Genomic DNA, 15,170 nt, shown 5'->3' on the forward strand with positions numbered 1-15,170 from the left:
GTTAGTGAATTGTGTAACCCTCTGACTTTTGTTCACACTATGTGTTGTGCTCTAAGGATGATGAATGTTTAAAGGGACCTTATTATGCAACATTCAGATTTCATTTGTATATTGTGTGCCTCTACTGTCTCCAAGCTTTAATGTTCAAAAAGCTCTTTATTTGTCTCATACTGCCTGTGCTGCAGCACCTCTTTTCACCCTCTGTCTGAAACCAGAGCCCAGTCTGCTCTGATTGGTTAGCTGAACGGCTCTGTTGTCATTGGTCAACCACTTAGTGATGTCCCGCCCCTTAGTCTATCACGTACAATGTGTTGGAGCGCTAGCCAATAGAAGCGTGAGTATTACATATTGATGTCACTTAGGGAAAACCCCCAAAAGCAAAATACAGCATCTTTGAACATAATTTCTTGGCAACTGATCCTGTATTTAGTTTTTTAATATACTGTATATTATAATTGGCTTTTAAAGTGACATTGAATCATCTGCCTAATTATGAAAAATATCCTTTTGGCTAACTCTGGGGCATTTACAACAATTAGCCTTTTTGTGCACTGTCCCTAATAAACTAATTACAATTTTTCAAAAAATACGAAAATAATGAATTGCCATCCCTGAAAAAATATGTAAAGTCCCACCAACACAAGCTATACCCTCAAAAATATTGGAGTGTACTTTATAACAAGGTATGTCATATAGCTCTCTGATAAAAACGGAACAAGGAAGAAAATACATCGGGTACATTACAAAAGGTGATTCTCAAAATGACGGATGATGGTAGCCGTGCTCCTCAGGCAGGTTGCTCTGAGCCTGGGGTCCTGACAGATGAGGTGCTGTCTGTGAGATGCCTGAGGGCCCCTGCAGGTGATCTCAGGCTGTGTGAGGCCTCAATCAGCCTGAGATCCTCTATAACAGAGCAAGGAGCCATGAAGGGGTTTTAGGGCTGACATGTGAGAACAGTTCTGAAAATAACAGACAGCCTGAGTGAGGAGGAGGAAGCAGGGTGATCCCAGGCAATACCTCTCATGCTAGACTTAAAGGTCACCTATTATGCAAAATCCACTTCTTCATGTCTCTTCTCCATCCCCTCTGTGGAAAGAGACTCTGAAAGTTTCAGGAACAAAGATTATCTCTCTTTTTGTCCTGATCCATTTATATAAAAACCTGAAAATGAGCTGATCAGATTTTGGCCACTTTATGATGTCATAACGATGTGTTGGCTTGTGTAACCATTAGCCAATCAGCAACCAAGGTACCCCCCCCCCCCCCCCACACACACACACCTTATCACCTGAATCTCCTCCTAGAGCATCATTAGGCACTTTCACACCGCTGTACTTTTCCCACTTTAGTTCCGAAATGTCACGTTCACACCAAAAAGAGCCAGAACTAAAATTAGTTCATGAGAACCTTTTAACCCCCTTTTCCGTCCCTGCTAGAGAGCAGGGACTTTCGTGGGAGAAAAAGGTTCCTATGTCTGATTGGCTGGGCGAAATGCAAACCACGCCCCGTAAAACTCCCAAAAAGTTTTGTGAAGTCGCCATTTTATTATCCTTGCATTGATTGATTGATTGATTGATTGAAAAGTGTATTAACAGCTTGTATATTGGGTACAGTACAGTACAGCTCAAAACATACAATTGTTAAGGGGATGCAGACCAGAGAAAGACTTTCGTCTCGTTTACATCAGGGTCCCCCATTTCCAATTCATCATGTCATTTAAGACATATAAGACATATTTGACATACAGATGGCTTATTTACAATTTACATACAGGTGGTTTTTTACATACAGATTGCTTATTTATAATTTTCATTTTAGATTTCGTTCTAATACATCCTAACCGGACATTTAAGACATACCAAGTCTACAGATATACAGTTAGTAACAGAGTCTAAAATGCGAGTATATACATAGATGGGGGGGGGGAAGCTGTCCATTGAACGACAGGTTGAGATTTGTACCATTACCGGGGCCAGTTTTGCAATGCTCTCCCCCGAAGGTGCTCTTAAGAGAGGTTTTGAAGGTAAGTATAGTTTTACTTTCCTTTACAGTTGTGGGAAGAGCGTTCCACCTTGATGTGGCATAATTGCGAAACGTGTATTCCCCCTTTTTTGAGCCAAATCTGGGTTTCACATGATTTGTGGAGCTTGTGCATTAGCATTATTAGCATTAGCCCAGCGCACAAACGGAGATAGACTAACTTATGGCAACACAAAAGAAAACGTCGGAGCGGTGGAGATGGAGTAGCTTCTACTGAAGCCTTCTGAGTAAATCGCCAGAACGCCGACAATCGTGCCGTTGTCATACGAACTGCAGGAAGGTGTTGAATGCCGTTGACGTGTATTTGGCAGTAGCCTACAGTGAGCATAACTACTGAACCCATGTATCCCCACTGACCTAGGACCCGCCACACCCAGCGTCTTCATCTGCAAGATAGTTTCAGACTTGCCATCTGGACAGTTCATGAAAATGTAATTTGTACAACCAAAATATTTCTGCACAAACTGCGAGAAACCGTCTCGTGATCCTCAGAGGGGCTCGACCTCACTGCATCTTTCAAAACAACTTAAAAACGCTCACCTTTGATAGCATCTGGCATTATAAAACTGTTACTTTATTGATGATTTGTGACTCAAAAATGCACATTTGTATCCCCAGTTATGTGCCTGATAAATGTCCCTTTCACGATAAAACTGCACATTTAAGATGAGGATTTTATTGTGAAAAGCCCAAGGCCTGTGAGTATATCCTGCTGTTTAATCAGCGTCTTGATTGCCACACCTGTGTAGCAGACGCATTATGTTGGCAAAGTTTAGAAAGAAGCCTTGACTTAGATCTTAAATTTAAACTTGTGAAAAAAGGATAGAGCTGGTTATGTCAGATTCATGTCGGCCAAAATCTGCTTTACCCCCTAAAGCAGGGGGGCCCAAACTACGGCCCGGGGGGGCATTTTGAATTGACCCTCAATTAGCAAATAAAAAAAGTATAATGACTTAAGTATAATAAACTTCTGTTTGTCTTATATTGTACTTCTTAACCCATAAGAACCCGGACACATTTCTACTTTTGGGAAAATTAAGGGGGACGTCATTTAGACTAAATAGACCACACACATTTCTGACAAGAAACCCCCCATAGTGTCACATATCTGAAATGTGACATTATGTGTCACATTAGCCGTTAATGGTAAAATAACTCTTATTTATAACTTAATTAATGAGGATGATTATTTGGTTTAAATTCGTTTGAACATTCTTTGAATTGAAGAATAAGAATATATTAACTCAATATAATTGAATCAGCTAAATGAACTGAGCAGATCATAATCATATTTCTAATTGTGCGTATGTCACTTTGGGTTTACTGTGAAAGTGTAGGGTTAAAGTCCCGATGTGACATCAGTGTCACCGCGATGTTTGTCTCATTTGTTTCATATCAATTTGATCAAGAAATGTTTCCACAACAGGTTAAATGTAATAAAGGACATGTTATGTAAGCATTTCATTCTTAAATGGCTTGAATTTGACCTTTAACAACAAACAAAAAAGCTTTTGAAATGTAGCTAGTTCGGTCACACGTGTTAGCCTGGCACATGGACATGTTGTTATGGGAACACAAAGTCACATGACCTGGCCCATGACCCACCAGACTGTTCAGTGTGTGTCACTTAGGGACTTGATGAGATCAAATAAAAGCTAAAGCTATAAGGAACTTTCCAGAACATTTAAAGTTCATGTGACACCCGTCACGGTGGGTCCTTATGGGTATACTGTGTATGATCAAATATGACACAGTATTCATGTGTTGATAAGCCAATGTTCAAATACATTCAGTCGATTAAAGTTGAAAACATGTTCAAACAAATCTAGAAAAAAGCCCAATAATACATTTACATAACGACCTTGAAATATACCCTCCATATTTCCTCCTATAAGAAATCTGAAGCTTCTGTTTTAAGGAATGAGCTGCCAACGCAATAAATTAAACCTTTCCGAGAGCTCTTTTAGCATTTTCAAGTATCAAGAACATTGTACCTACATTGGATTGACTTTTCCAACTTATAGCAGAACTTATGAGGAAATAAACCTCTAGTGAGCGACACAGCCCTTCGTATCTTTTTCTGTATGTGGCCCTCAGTGAAAAAAGTTTGGACACCCCTGATCTAAAGTATATCAGTGGACAGCTGTTCAACAACTCACCAATACACACTCCCAATGAGCTCTTCAGTGCCCAATTAACGTGTTATACCCAAAGAGCTGTGTGCAACACTATTTCTCACCACAGCGTCAGACTGTTGGTCACGGAGAGCCAGTATAATGAGTAGAGCCATTACTGGTGACCATTAAGGAGAGAGCAGCTGGAGGTTAATGCTTCGGGCTGCAGCAGAGGAAAATTATATTTCTCCCAAATTATATTTACACATGCACATAATAACCAGTGTGTTAGTATGATTACATACAGATAAAAGGCAAAATGGGAATAAAAGAGTATTTTTAAGACATTTTAAAATGTAAAACTATTCAGCATTATTGAATAAAACAAATGTTGTGTCACCTCAGTCATTAAACCAGAACATTACATTACATTGCATTTAGCTGACGCTTTTATCCAAAGCGACTTACATTCGACCAGGAAGACACAACCTTGAAGAAAACAGAATCATATAAGTACATCAGGTTTCATAGAGCCAAACATTTCAAGTGCTACTCAACTGGCTTTAGGTAAGCCAGTCCTTTATTAGTATAAAAGTGCTTCGTTAATAGTTCTATCGCTCGAAGTGGAGTCGAAAGAGATGAGTTTTCAGTTTGCGCCGGAAGATGTGCAAGCTATCTGCCGTCCTGATGTCAATGGGGAGCTCATTCCACCATCCTGGAGCCAGGATAGCAAACCCACGTGTTTTTGCTGATGGGAACTTGGGTCCCCCTCGCAGCGAGGGTGCAGCGAGCTGTTTGGCTGATGCAGAGCGTAGTGCACGCGCTGGGGTGTACGGTTTAACCATGTCCTGGATGTAGGAAGGGCCAGATCCATTCGCAGCATGGTAAGCAAGTACCATTGTCTTGAAGTGGATTCTAGCAGTTACCGGAAGCCAGTGAAGAACAACCACAAAACAAGTTATTAAAACATAATTAGCACATGAGCAAACTCATAAACACTGTGTTACATTTTTATACTTTTTGCACTGTAATTTCAGAAGCAACACGTTTTCCCATTTTCTCTATTCCTTTTATTGCCTCACATAATTACATTTTAAAAACTTGTGTCAAAGAAATAAGCTATTGTGTTGAATAAAGACCTTGAACATTACCCTTGACAGTTTCAGTAATGAGAAAGTGGGCTTTATAATGAATGGGGTAAACAAGCTATTCAATTCATGTTATTGATATCTGCTCACTTCGTGCACTTAAAGGTGGGGTAGGTAAGTTTGGAGAAACCAGCTCGAGGGCGCTGGAATTTGAAAATACACAGCCGGAACAAATCTGCCACTTCCTTACAGAGCCCCTCCTCCAACGCACACGAACGCGCACATGACCAATGAGGGCACGAGATAAGTTTGTGCGGAAGGCTGACAGGCAGGTAGGCCATCCAGTTACTTTAGCCGGGCCGGCTCAGAAGATTGGTCGTGCTTTTTACAGCGCTACGGCTTCTTCCACAGATGATGTGTTTTTATGGATTTTTAGTCAAAGCACTTCAGATATTCATTGCTATCGGGATGTTAAGAGCATTCCATGGAATATAACAAAAAGTGTATCTCGAGCCGGTTTCTCAAACTTACCTACCCCACCTTTAACCAAATGTTTTATAGTTTAAAAAACAACCACAAAAGCCTTTAAATCTGTCAAGACTTATGACAGGTGCTGTCACATTTAAATAACCCCCTTTGTGAGATCTGCCAAAAGACAAAGAATTAACAGTAAAACATCATTTTGAGTTGTGGGTTTTCACGTTTAAAAACAGTCAGATTCGTCTTGTTGTGACTCATTTAAATCCACATCACACCGCAGGAGGACTCGAGGGGGTTGAGTGGTGAAAAAGCTGCTTAAAAAACAAAAAGGTCACAAGTTTGATTCCCAGAAAAGATACGGTGTAAGAGTCCTTGATCCCAGCAGAGGCTCCTATCTGCTCCATGATAAGAAACATGGAGAGCTCTTACTGTAATTGCTTCATCTCTGACCCGACTGTGCACCTCCTCCTCTGACATCACCGCAGGAGGCCCTTTCACACGTCATGGAAAATAAACGCAAGAAATAATTTGACCCAAAAGATAACTAAATATACAAAGAATAATACATATTACACACTTTTAAAGGTTTGTTATCTAGTACCAGGGAAGGATATGAACACCTGCCAATATAGTTATTATAATATATAATGAAATTGTTTTTTATCAGAACCAAAAAAAACAATATTTCTGCATTGTTTATCAGCCAACTGCCGCACTGCTATCTTCAAGACGCCCTTTTATACTCATTTTCATATATCAGTATGTAGTGTCTCTCCATGTCTGCATGGTTTAATGTTCAAAAAGCTCTTTATTGTTCTCATACTGCCTGTGCTGCAGCACCTCTGTTCACCCTCTGTCTGAAACCACAGCCCAGTCTGCTCTGATTGGTTAGCTGGCCGGCTCTGTTGTGATTGGTCGACCGCTTAGAGATGTCCCGCCCCTTAGCCTATCAGGTACAATGTGTTAGCCAATAGAAGCGCAGTGTTACATAGGGATGTCATTATGTTGCATAAGTTCATGAGTCTAATGTAGGCTTTTCTGGCAGGGGAGAGAAACTCTAAACACAATCTATATAACATACTTCATCATTTTTAATATTGACCTTAGTCACTGAGAGACCCCTGTCGTTCGATCCCTCTCAACATTTCAGTAATCAGTCTGGTCATGTTGTTACAGCTGATCGTTTAAAAGTCTGTGATGCTAACTGCTTCCTCTCAGTGATGGATGCATTAACATATTTACAAAAGTCTTCCTAATCTTTACAAAAGGTTATGAAGATCGTTGAAATAGATCATCACAAATCATGGTGCTAGTGTCTGCGTCCTCCTCTTCCTCTCCCTCTTCCTCGCTGACCGGGGGAGGATGTGTGCGTCTCCTCTGAACCCTCGGTCTCCACCTCCATCTCAGACTCAGTCACAGGAAGTGTCTCTCCTGGAAGTTCACAGACGACCTCCTCTTCATCCTCCTGCTTCGTCTCCTCGTCTTCCACCTCTTTATCTTCCACTGTGGTCTCCAGCTGCTCCTCCAGCAGCATCACCACCTCCTCCTCCTCCTCCTCTTCCTCTTCCTCCTCCTTCACTGTAGAGTTTACGGTAACAGTTGTCGTGGTGATGTTGTTGTTGCTGGTGGCGATGGCCTGCTCCAGTCTGAGGCGGTACTGCTCCGCCTCCTGCTCTTTCTCCAGGAGCTGCTGCTGGTACCTGTTAGAAAAATATCACTGGTCACCGGCTTGAGCTTCAACCTCAGGATCCATGTGTCTGTGATCCTCTCCAGAATGGAAGGAGTCATCACATACAGAGCATCCACTAGTTCCTGAACAGTGTCCTGATATCCAAGAGAGGGAGTCACACCGTCACAAGATGGAGGAATACCGGGTCTTGTAGGTAATCATACATCCTGTCATTTACACAATACTGAGTTGTTTCTCAAAATGTTGGCTTTATTCTGAAAATCTAAAAATTCAGACTTTTTCTCAAAATCCTGAATTTTTTCTCTCAAAATCTAAAAATTCTGATTTTTTTCTAAAAATTCTGACTTTCTCTCAAAATGTTTACTTTTTCTCTAAATCGGACTTTTTCTCAAAATTCTAAAGTCTTCAATGTTTACTTCAGATTAGCTCCACGTCAGAAATGAGCATGCTTGATGTCTCTCTCCATAGAGGCTGAATCATCATGTTAATCACATAGCTATCATATGCCTCAAACAGTCCTGATGCTCTTCTAGGTAATCACACATCCTGTCATGTTCACAGCTACAGTTGGGAAACCTTTGTTATCATGTTACTCTCATACTGAAAGAGGACATTCACTATTTTCCCAACATTACCCCTGAGCCTTCAGATTGGCTTCCTGCAGCTGCCGCTCCAGCTGCTCCCGACTCTCCTTCACCTTCTGGGGAAACACAGACAGATTAGCGGTTAAAGCGAGGCGCGGCCTCCGTGTCTGAGGAGGGAAGCCGATGCTTAAACCTGAAGTCTTTCTAAAAGCCAACAGGGAGGAGCTCTTATACAGAAAGCAGTCAGATCGTATCGAAGTCTGTGAGAAAAAGCAAGTGAGCAACGGGCAAAATGCAGAAGTCCTCAAACGTCATGCTTTTTTATAATCTATTATTTTGTTTCAACTCTTTTTTTTATTGACTGTCCAAACATGTACTTTGCTCCAAATAAATAAAATACAAACTATGTTTTTTACACACAGTATACATGAAACAAAACAAAGCAACATGCCACAACCTATGCCTTAAAGGTCCCAGGTCATGCGTTTCCAGTTATTACCCGTCCCCTTGTGTTATGTAGCTTGTTCTGCATGTGAACGCTCTGCAGTCACAAACCCTCAAAGTACACCCTGTAGCGAGTAAAGCTCTAACACAGAGAAGACCTGTCTATGCTGCCCCAGAACGCCTCGTTGGACATTTATCTTTTTCCATTTTTTGCTTCTTGGGTATAGTGACGTGACGTAACGGACCAATCTGCGGAGCCGTTACGTTTGGACCAATCCGCGGACTTCCTCACACACACACACTCGGCGGGACGTTGCGAGGCTCGCTGCTGCGAGGAGCGGGACACTGAGCTGGCTCACTGGTGTGGGGTCGGCGAGACAGCGAGACATCGCGGAACTCAGCCTGGGCACACACACAAACTCCCAGCCAGGCTGCGAGTGTGTGTGGTTCGGGCTGGGTTTCGCTGTCTCGCAGACGGCCACTGGGCTCACAGGGAGGGGGGGGGAGGGGGAGGGGGGGGGGGGGCAGGAGCTCCAACAAGCCGTTTAGGACAGAGAGTGAATACACATACTACTCAGAGATGCTGTGAGAAACCAATGTGAGTTTGGAACATTGAACAATATAAATCTATTCTAGTAGACCTCAACAATGGAATTATGATCAGTAGAAATGGCCAGGTCATGGGAGCTTTAAGGTCAAACGCAATTTTCTTTTTTAGGAGAAGAAAAGTAATAAAAAATAATAATAAAAAGAATGCAAAAAATAGCCCAAATACTAATTGAACAATACATACAAATAAATAACTATTACTATAATTACATTTGATATCTCGGGGTCATTGTCCAGAATTATTTTCAAAGTGAAATGAACAGGTTGAAATGTGTTCATGTTTCTCTCCAGCGGCCATATTCCATCACACAACATTCAAAGCTGAAATAGCTGTTTGCTTTGTTTACTGTAAATGTCGTTGCTGGAGTGAAATGCTGGAGACACTGGGAATGTTGCTTTTGTTGCCAATCTCCAGAGAAAGATCCTTAAAACGTTTGTGTATGTTCATTACAATGAGCTTTGAGCAGAGTGGAAATGAACAAGGGTAAAAGTGCAAGCTGCTGACCAATAAGCCATGTTGATATGTAGTAAAGTTAAATGACTTACAAACACCATCTGCCTGCTCAAGATGCTGTGTGGGAATGATAATTGTTTACCATGAACTAAAATCCATTATATCTGGCTTTGATCCCTTTTGCTTTTCATAGCTTTGGCTGAGGTTCTTTTTGGGGGACTTCTGTGTTATAAAGAACCAAGTCGGATATATTGAAACCTTCAGCAAATGCAAAAAGTTTGACAGTAATAACAGTTCATATTTAACAAAGTACTGCCTGCTTACCTTGGATTTTAAGATGCTGTGATTGGCTGTAGGGTCTGTCTTCCTCTTGTGTGTGGGCGTGGCCGAGATAGGCTCCTCCCCCACGACCTCCTCTGCCATCGAGCCGGTGGGCACAGCCACCACTGCAACGGCACAACAGAAAAAGTGTCAGAGTGAAGTCTTAAAGGTCCCCTATTATACTGTTTTTCATCAATATATCACAGGTCTCAGATATATCCAGAACCTGTCTCTGATTGGCTGAAACACCAAACAGATCATTGCAGCATTACCCATAATCCCCTCTGTTTCAGCCCTGTTTCCAAAGAGCTGATTCTCTGTCTGTTACTTTAGATGAAAATAAGGAGCCCCTCCCCACGCCCCTCTGAGAGACATTTGGTTACAAAGAACTCAATGGAGCTCTAGAGGAGATTCAGGTGATAAGGGGGGGGGGGGGGGTTACCTTGGTTGCTGATTGGCTAATGGTTACTCAAGACAAAACATCGTTATGACATCACAAAGTGGCCAAAATCTGATCAGCTCATTTTCAGACAGGTTTTTATAGAAATGGATCAAAAAGAGAGAGAATCTTTGTTCCTGAAACTTTCAGAGTCTCTTTCCACAGAGGGGACACATGTTGATAAAGAAGAGACATGAAGAAGAGGGGACACATGTTGATGTAGAAGAGACATGAAGAAGAGGGGACACATGTTGATGTAGAAGAGACATGAAGAAGAGGGGACACATGTTGATGTAGAAGAGACATGAAGAAGAGGGGACACATGTTGATGTAGAAGAGACATGAAGAAGAGGGGACACATGTTGATGTAGAAGAGACGTGAAGAAGAGGGGACACATGTTGATGTAGAAGAGACATGAAGAAGAGGGGACACATGTTGATGTAGAAGAGACATGAAGAAGAGGGGACACATGTTGATGTAGAAGATACATGAAGAAGAGGGGACACATGTTGATGTAGAAGAGACATGAAGAAGAGGGGACACATGTTGATGTAGAAGAGACATGAAGAAGAGGGGACACATGTTGATGTAGAAGAGACATGAAGAAGAGGGGACACATGTTGATGTAGAAGAGACATGAAGAAGAGGGGACACATGTTGATGTAGAAGAGACATGAAGAAGAGGGGACACATGTTGATGTAGAAGATACATGAAGAAGAGGGGACACATGTTGATGTAGAAGAGACATGAAGAAGAGGGGACACATGTTGATGTAGAAGAGACATGAAGAAGAGGGGACACATGTTGATGTAGAAGAGACATGAAGAAGAGGGGACACATGTTGATGTAGAAGAGACATGAAGAAGAGGGGACACATGTTGATGAAGAAGAGACATGAAGAAGAGGGGACACATGTTGATGTAGAAGAGACATGAAGAAGAGGGGACACATGTTGATGTAGAAGAGACATGAAGAAGAGGGGACACATGTTGATGAAGAAGAGACATGAAGAAGAGGGGACACATGTTGATGTAGAAGAGACATGAAGAAGAGGGGACACATGTTGATGTAGAAGAGACATGAAGAAGAGGGGACACATGTTGATGTAGAAGAGACATGAAGAAGAGGGGACACATGTTGATGTAGAAGAGACATGAAGAAGAGGGGACACATGTTGATGAAGAAGAGACATGAAGAAGAGGGGACACATGTTGATGAAGAAGAGACATGAAGAAGAGGGGACACATGGTGATGTAGAAGAGACATGAAGAAGAGGGGACACATGTTGATGTAGAAGAGACATGAAGAAGAGGGGACACATGGTGATGTAGAAGAGACATGAAGAAGAGGGGGACACATGTTGATGAAGAAGAGACATGAAGAAGAGGGGACACATGTTGATGTAGAAGAGACATGAAGAAGAGGGGACACATGTTGATGTAGAAGAGACATGGAGAAGAGGGGACACATGTTAATGTAGAAGAGACATGGAAGAAGAGAGGGGACACATGTGATGTAGAGAGACATGAAGAAGAGGGACACATGTTGATGTAGAAGAGACATGAAGAAGAGGGGGACACATGTTGATGTAGAAGAGACATGAAGAAGAGGGGACACATGTTGATGTAGAAGGAGACATGAAGAAGAGGGGACACATGTTGATGTAGAAGGAGACATGAAGAAGAGGGGACACATGTTGATGTAGAAGAGACATGAAGAAGAGGGGACACATGTTGATGTAGAAGAGACATGAAGAAGAGGGGACACATGTTGATGTAGAAGAGACATGAAGAAGAGGGGACACATGTTGATGTAGAAGAGACATGAAGAAGAGGGGACACATGTTGATGTAGAAGAGACATGAAGAAGAGGGGACACATGTTGATGTAGAAGAGACATGAAGAAGAGGGGACACATGTTGATGTAGAAGAGACATGAAGAAGAGGGGACACATGTTGATGTAGAAGAGACATGAAGAAGAGGGGACACATGTTGATGTAGAAGAGACATGAAGAAGAGGGGACACATGTTGATGTAGAAGAGACATGAAGAAGAGGGGACACATGTTGATGAAGAAGAGACATGAAGAAGAGGGGACACATGTTGATGTAGAAGAGACATGAAGAAGAGGGGACACATGTTGATGTAGAAGAGACATGAAGAAGAGGGGACACATGTTGATGTAGAAGAGACATGAAGAAGAGGGGACACATGTTGATGTAGAAGAGACATGAAGAAGAGGGGACACATGTTGATGTAGAAGAGACATGAAGAAGAGGGGACACATGTTGATGTAGAAGAGACATGAAGAAGAGGGGACAACATGTTGATGTAGAAGAGACATGAAGAAGAGGGGACACATGTTGATGAGAAGAGACATGAAGAAGAGGGGACACATGTTGATGAAGAAGAGACATGAAGAAGAGGGGACACATGGTGATGTAGAAGAGACATGAAGAAGAGGGGACACATGTTGATGTAGAAGAGACATGAAGAAGAGGGGACACATGGTGATGTAGAAGAGACATGAAGAAGAGGGGACACATGTTGATGAAGAAGAGACATGAAGAAGAGGGGACACATGTTGATGTAGAAGAGACATGAAGAAGAGGGGACACATGTTGATGTAGAAGAGACATGGAGAAGAGGGGACACATGTTAATGTAGAAGAGACATGAAGAAGAGGGGACACATGTTGATGTAGAAGAGACATGAAGAAGAGGGGACACCATGTTGATGTAGAAGAGACATGAAGAAGAGGGGACACATGTTGATGTAGAAGAGACATGAAGAAGAGGGGACACATGTTTGATGTAGAGGAGACATGAAGAAGAGGGGACACATGTTGATGTAGAAGGAGACATGAAGAAGAGGGGACACATGTTGATGTAGAAGAGACATGAAGAAGAGGGACACATGTTGATGTAGAAGAGACATGAAGAAGAGGGGACACATGTTGAGTGTAGAAGAGACATGAAGAAGAGGGGACACATGTTGATGTAGAAGAGACATGGAGAAGAGGGGACACATGTTGATGTAGAAGAGACATGAAGAAGAGGGGACCACATGTTTGATGTAGAAGAGACATGAAGAAGAGGGGACACATGTTGATGTAGAAGAGACATGAAGAAGAGGGGACACATGTTGATGTAGAAGAGACATGAAGAAGAGGGGACACATGTTGATGTAGAAGAGACATGAAGAAGAGGATTTTGCATAATAGGTGACCTTTAATGAGCATATCTTTAAAAAATATATCTGTTTTTGTTTGCTTGTGTGTGTTGGTGTGTGTGTGTGTGTGTGTGGTGTGTGGTGTGTGTGTGTGTGTGTGTGTGTGTGTGTGTGTGTGTGTGTGTGTGTGTGTGTGTTTCTGCAAGACCTATTCTCTCTATGTATGCAACATTAGTTTCAGGGTCCAGTTTTTTGCTTTTGCCTTTGATTTGGCAACACCCTCTTAACATATATAACTGGTTCTAAGTTGCTTCGTTGTGTCCTGCTTGTTTGTATGACATTAGTAAAATAGAGACATTTTTACTGAATTCCTCTATTAAAAATGCAATATATCAAATCTCAGTAGGTTTTTCTGTTGTGTTTTTTCAGATTGAATAGCAGCTTGGTGCCACTCACAGTTAGTAGATTTAGGATTTGTTCTATGGTTTTACATGGATCATGTTTGAATACAAGACTGCAAACGGCAATGTTGTCTCAGGTTTTCAGGACTATTCCAGATGTGAGACTTTTTCAAAATAGTTTTTCGTGCCTTTGTTTTGCTTGTATTTCCCACAGCGTGTGCAGCATTAGTTCCCCCAGCTAAAGGCAAGATTTAAGACTAATTTATCAATTATCCGAAGGAAAAGGTATGACCAATTTTACAGGCAATGTTCTAACTATGGATGAATTGTAAGCGAGATGCAATGCTAAATTACTTTTGAAAAACAGATTTTCAAAAAGGCCAGAAAAACCCCTACTTCCAATGTCTGAGCATTTGAAAGACTTTTCAAAGACTCTTTCTTTGTTGTCGCTACATTACTGCTTTTTTTAGAAACCTTCTGTATTATCCACCACAGTGCATGCCTATATCCAGCAGTGTGTGTGTGTGTGCAACAGAGCGTGTGTGCTGCAGAGTGTGTGTGTGTGTGTGTGTCTCACTCTGCTGGCCCTGCAGTGTGAAGATGAACTGCTGGCCCAGGGACGCCGGCTGCATGTTGCCGTGTTGGTCTGTTACTATGGTGATGACCCTCTGACTCCCGTCGCCCACCACATGCTGAAGGGTTTCCACCGACTCGGCCGCCATGACGTCCTCAGACTTGACTGAAGAGAAAGAGTTGGTTTGTAGTGTTAGATAATAAACATGCCTAGAACTACTCTGGCATCTCAAAGAGCAGAACAGAACCAAGGACAACATGTTGTACAACAACAACAACAACAACAACAATATGCATAAAATATGTAAATATGTACATTAGGGCTGTACCCGAATATCCGAATATTCGTTCGTTGGAGTACTATTTGGGTTTCAATTTCGTTATTCGTTTTGTTTGTTTTTTCGTTTTTTTCCCGTTTTCTTTCAAATTGAATTTATTGAAATCTCCAATATCAACGTAAGAGCTTGTGCCTCTTCGGGGGTGCTAACACTTAACCATAAACGTTATCGTTTACTTTCTCCGTCTTTATATGTAGATATTAATTTTCTCCGTTAATCTCCGTCATGTTGTTTCCATAGCAACAACAACTTCCTGTCAAAAGCGCTACCTCTCCTTCAAAATAAAAGCATGTCCATAAATAGGAAGCCAAGCCAAATTACACTTAAGACATATACAACTGCAACGAAAGTAACAAATACAATGTGATATCCTTTTCTATTTCAAAGAACACACATTGGGCTACATTAACAAATAACTATAA

At 41.7% G+C, this 15,170-nt stretch overlaps 1 protein-coding gene across 2 annotated transcripts in view; it reads right to left on the reverse strand.

The window, feature by feature from the left end:
* Positions 1–6,791: 6,791 nt before the first annotated feature.
* Positions 6,792–15,170, reverse strand: part of LOC117560972 (GA-binding protein subunit beta-1-like) — a 34,466-nt gene continuing 26,087 nt past the window's right edge. For both annotated transcript variants that reach the window (XM_034238137.1, XM_034238135.1), the window contains exons 6-9: positions 14,415–14,576; positions 9,828–9,949; positions 8,048–8,112; positions 6,792–7,422 (exon numbers count right to left, since the gene is read on the reverse strand). In XM_034238137.1, the coding sequence (XP_034094028.1) occupies positions 7,032–7,422; positions 8,048–8,112; positions 9,828–9,949; positions 14,415–14,576 (740 nt within the window). In that variant the 3' untranslated portion in view covers positions 6,792–7,031. The remainder of the gene's footprint in view (positions 7,423–8,047; positions 8,113–9,827; positions 9,950–14,414; positions 14,577–15,170) is intronic.

Source organism: Gymnodraco acuticeps, unplaced genomic scaffold (genome assembly GCF_902827175.1).
Source record: "Gymnodraco acuticeps unplaced genomic scaffold, fGymAcu1.1, whole genome shotgun sequence".
Lineage (NCBI taxonomy): Eukaryota > Metazoa > Chordata > Actinopteri > Perciformes > Bathydraconidae > Gymnodraco > Gymnodraco acuticeps.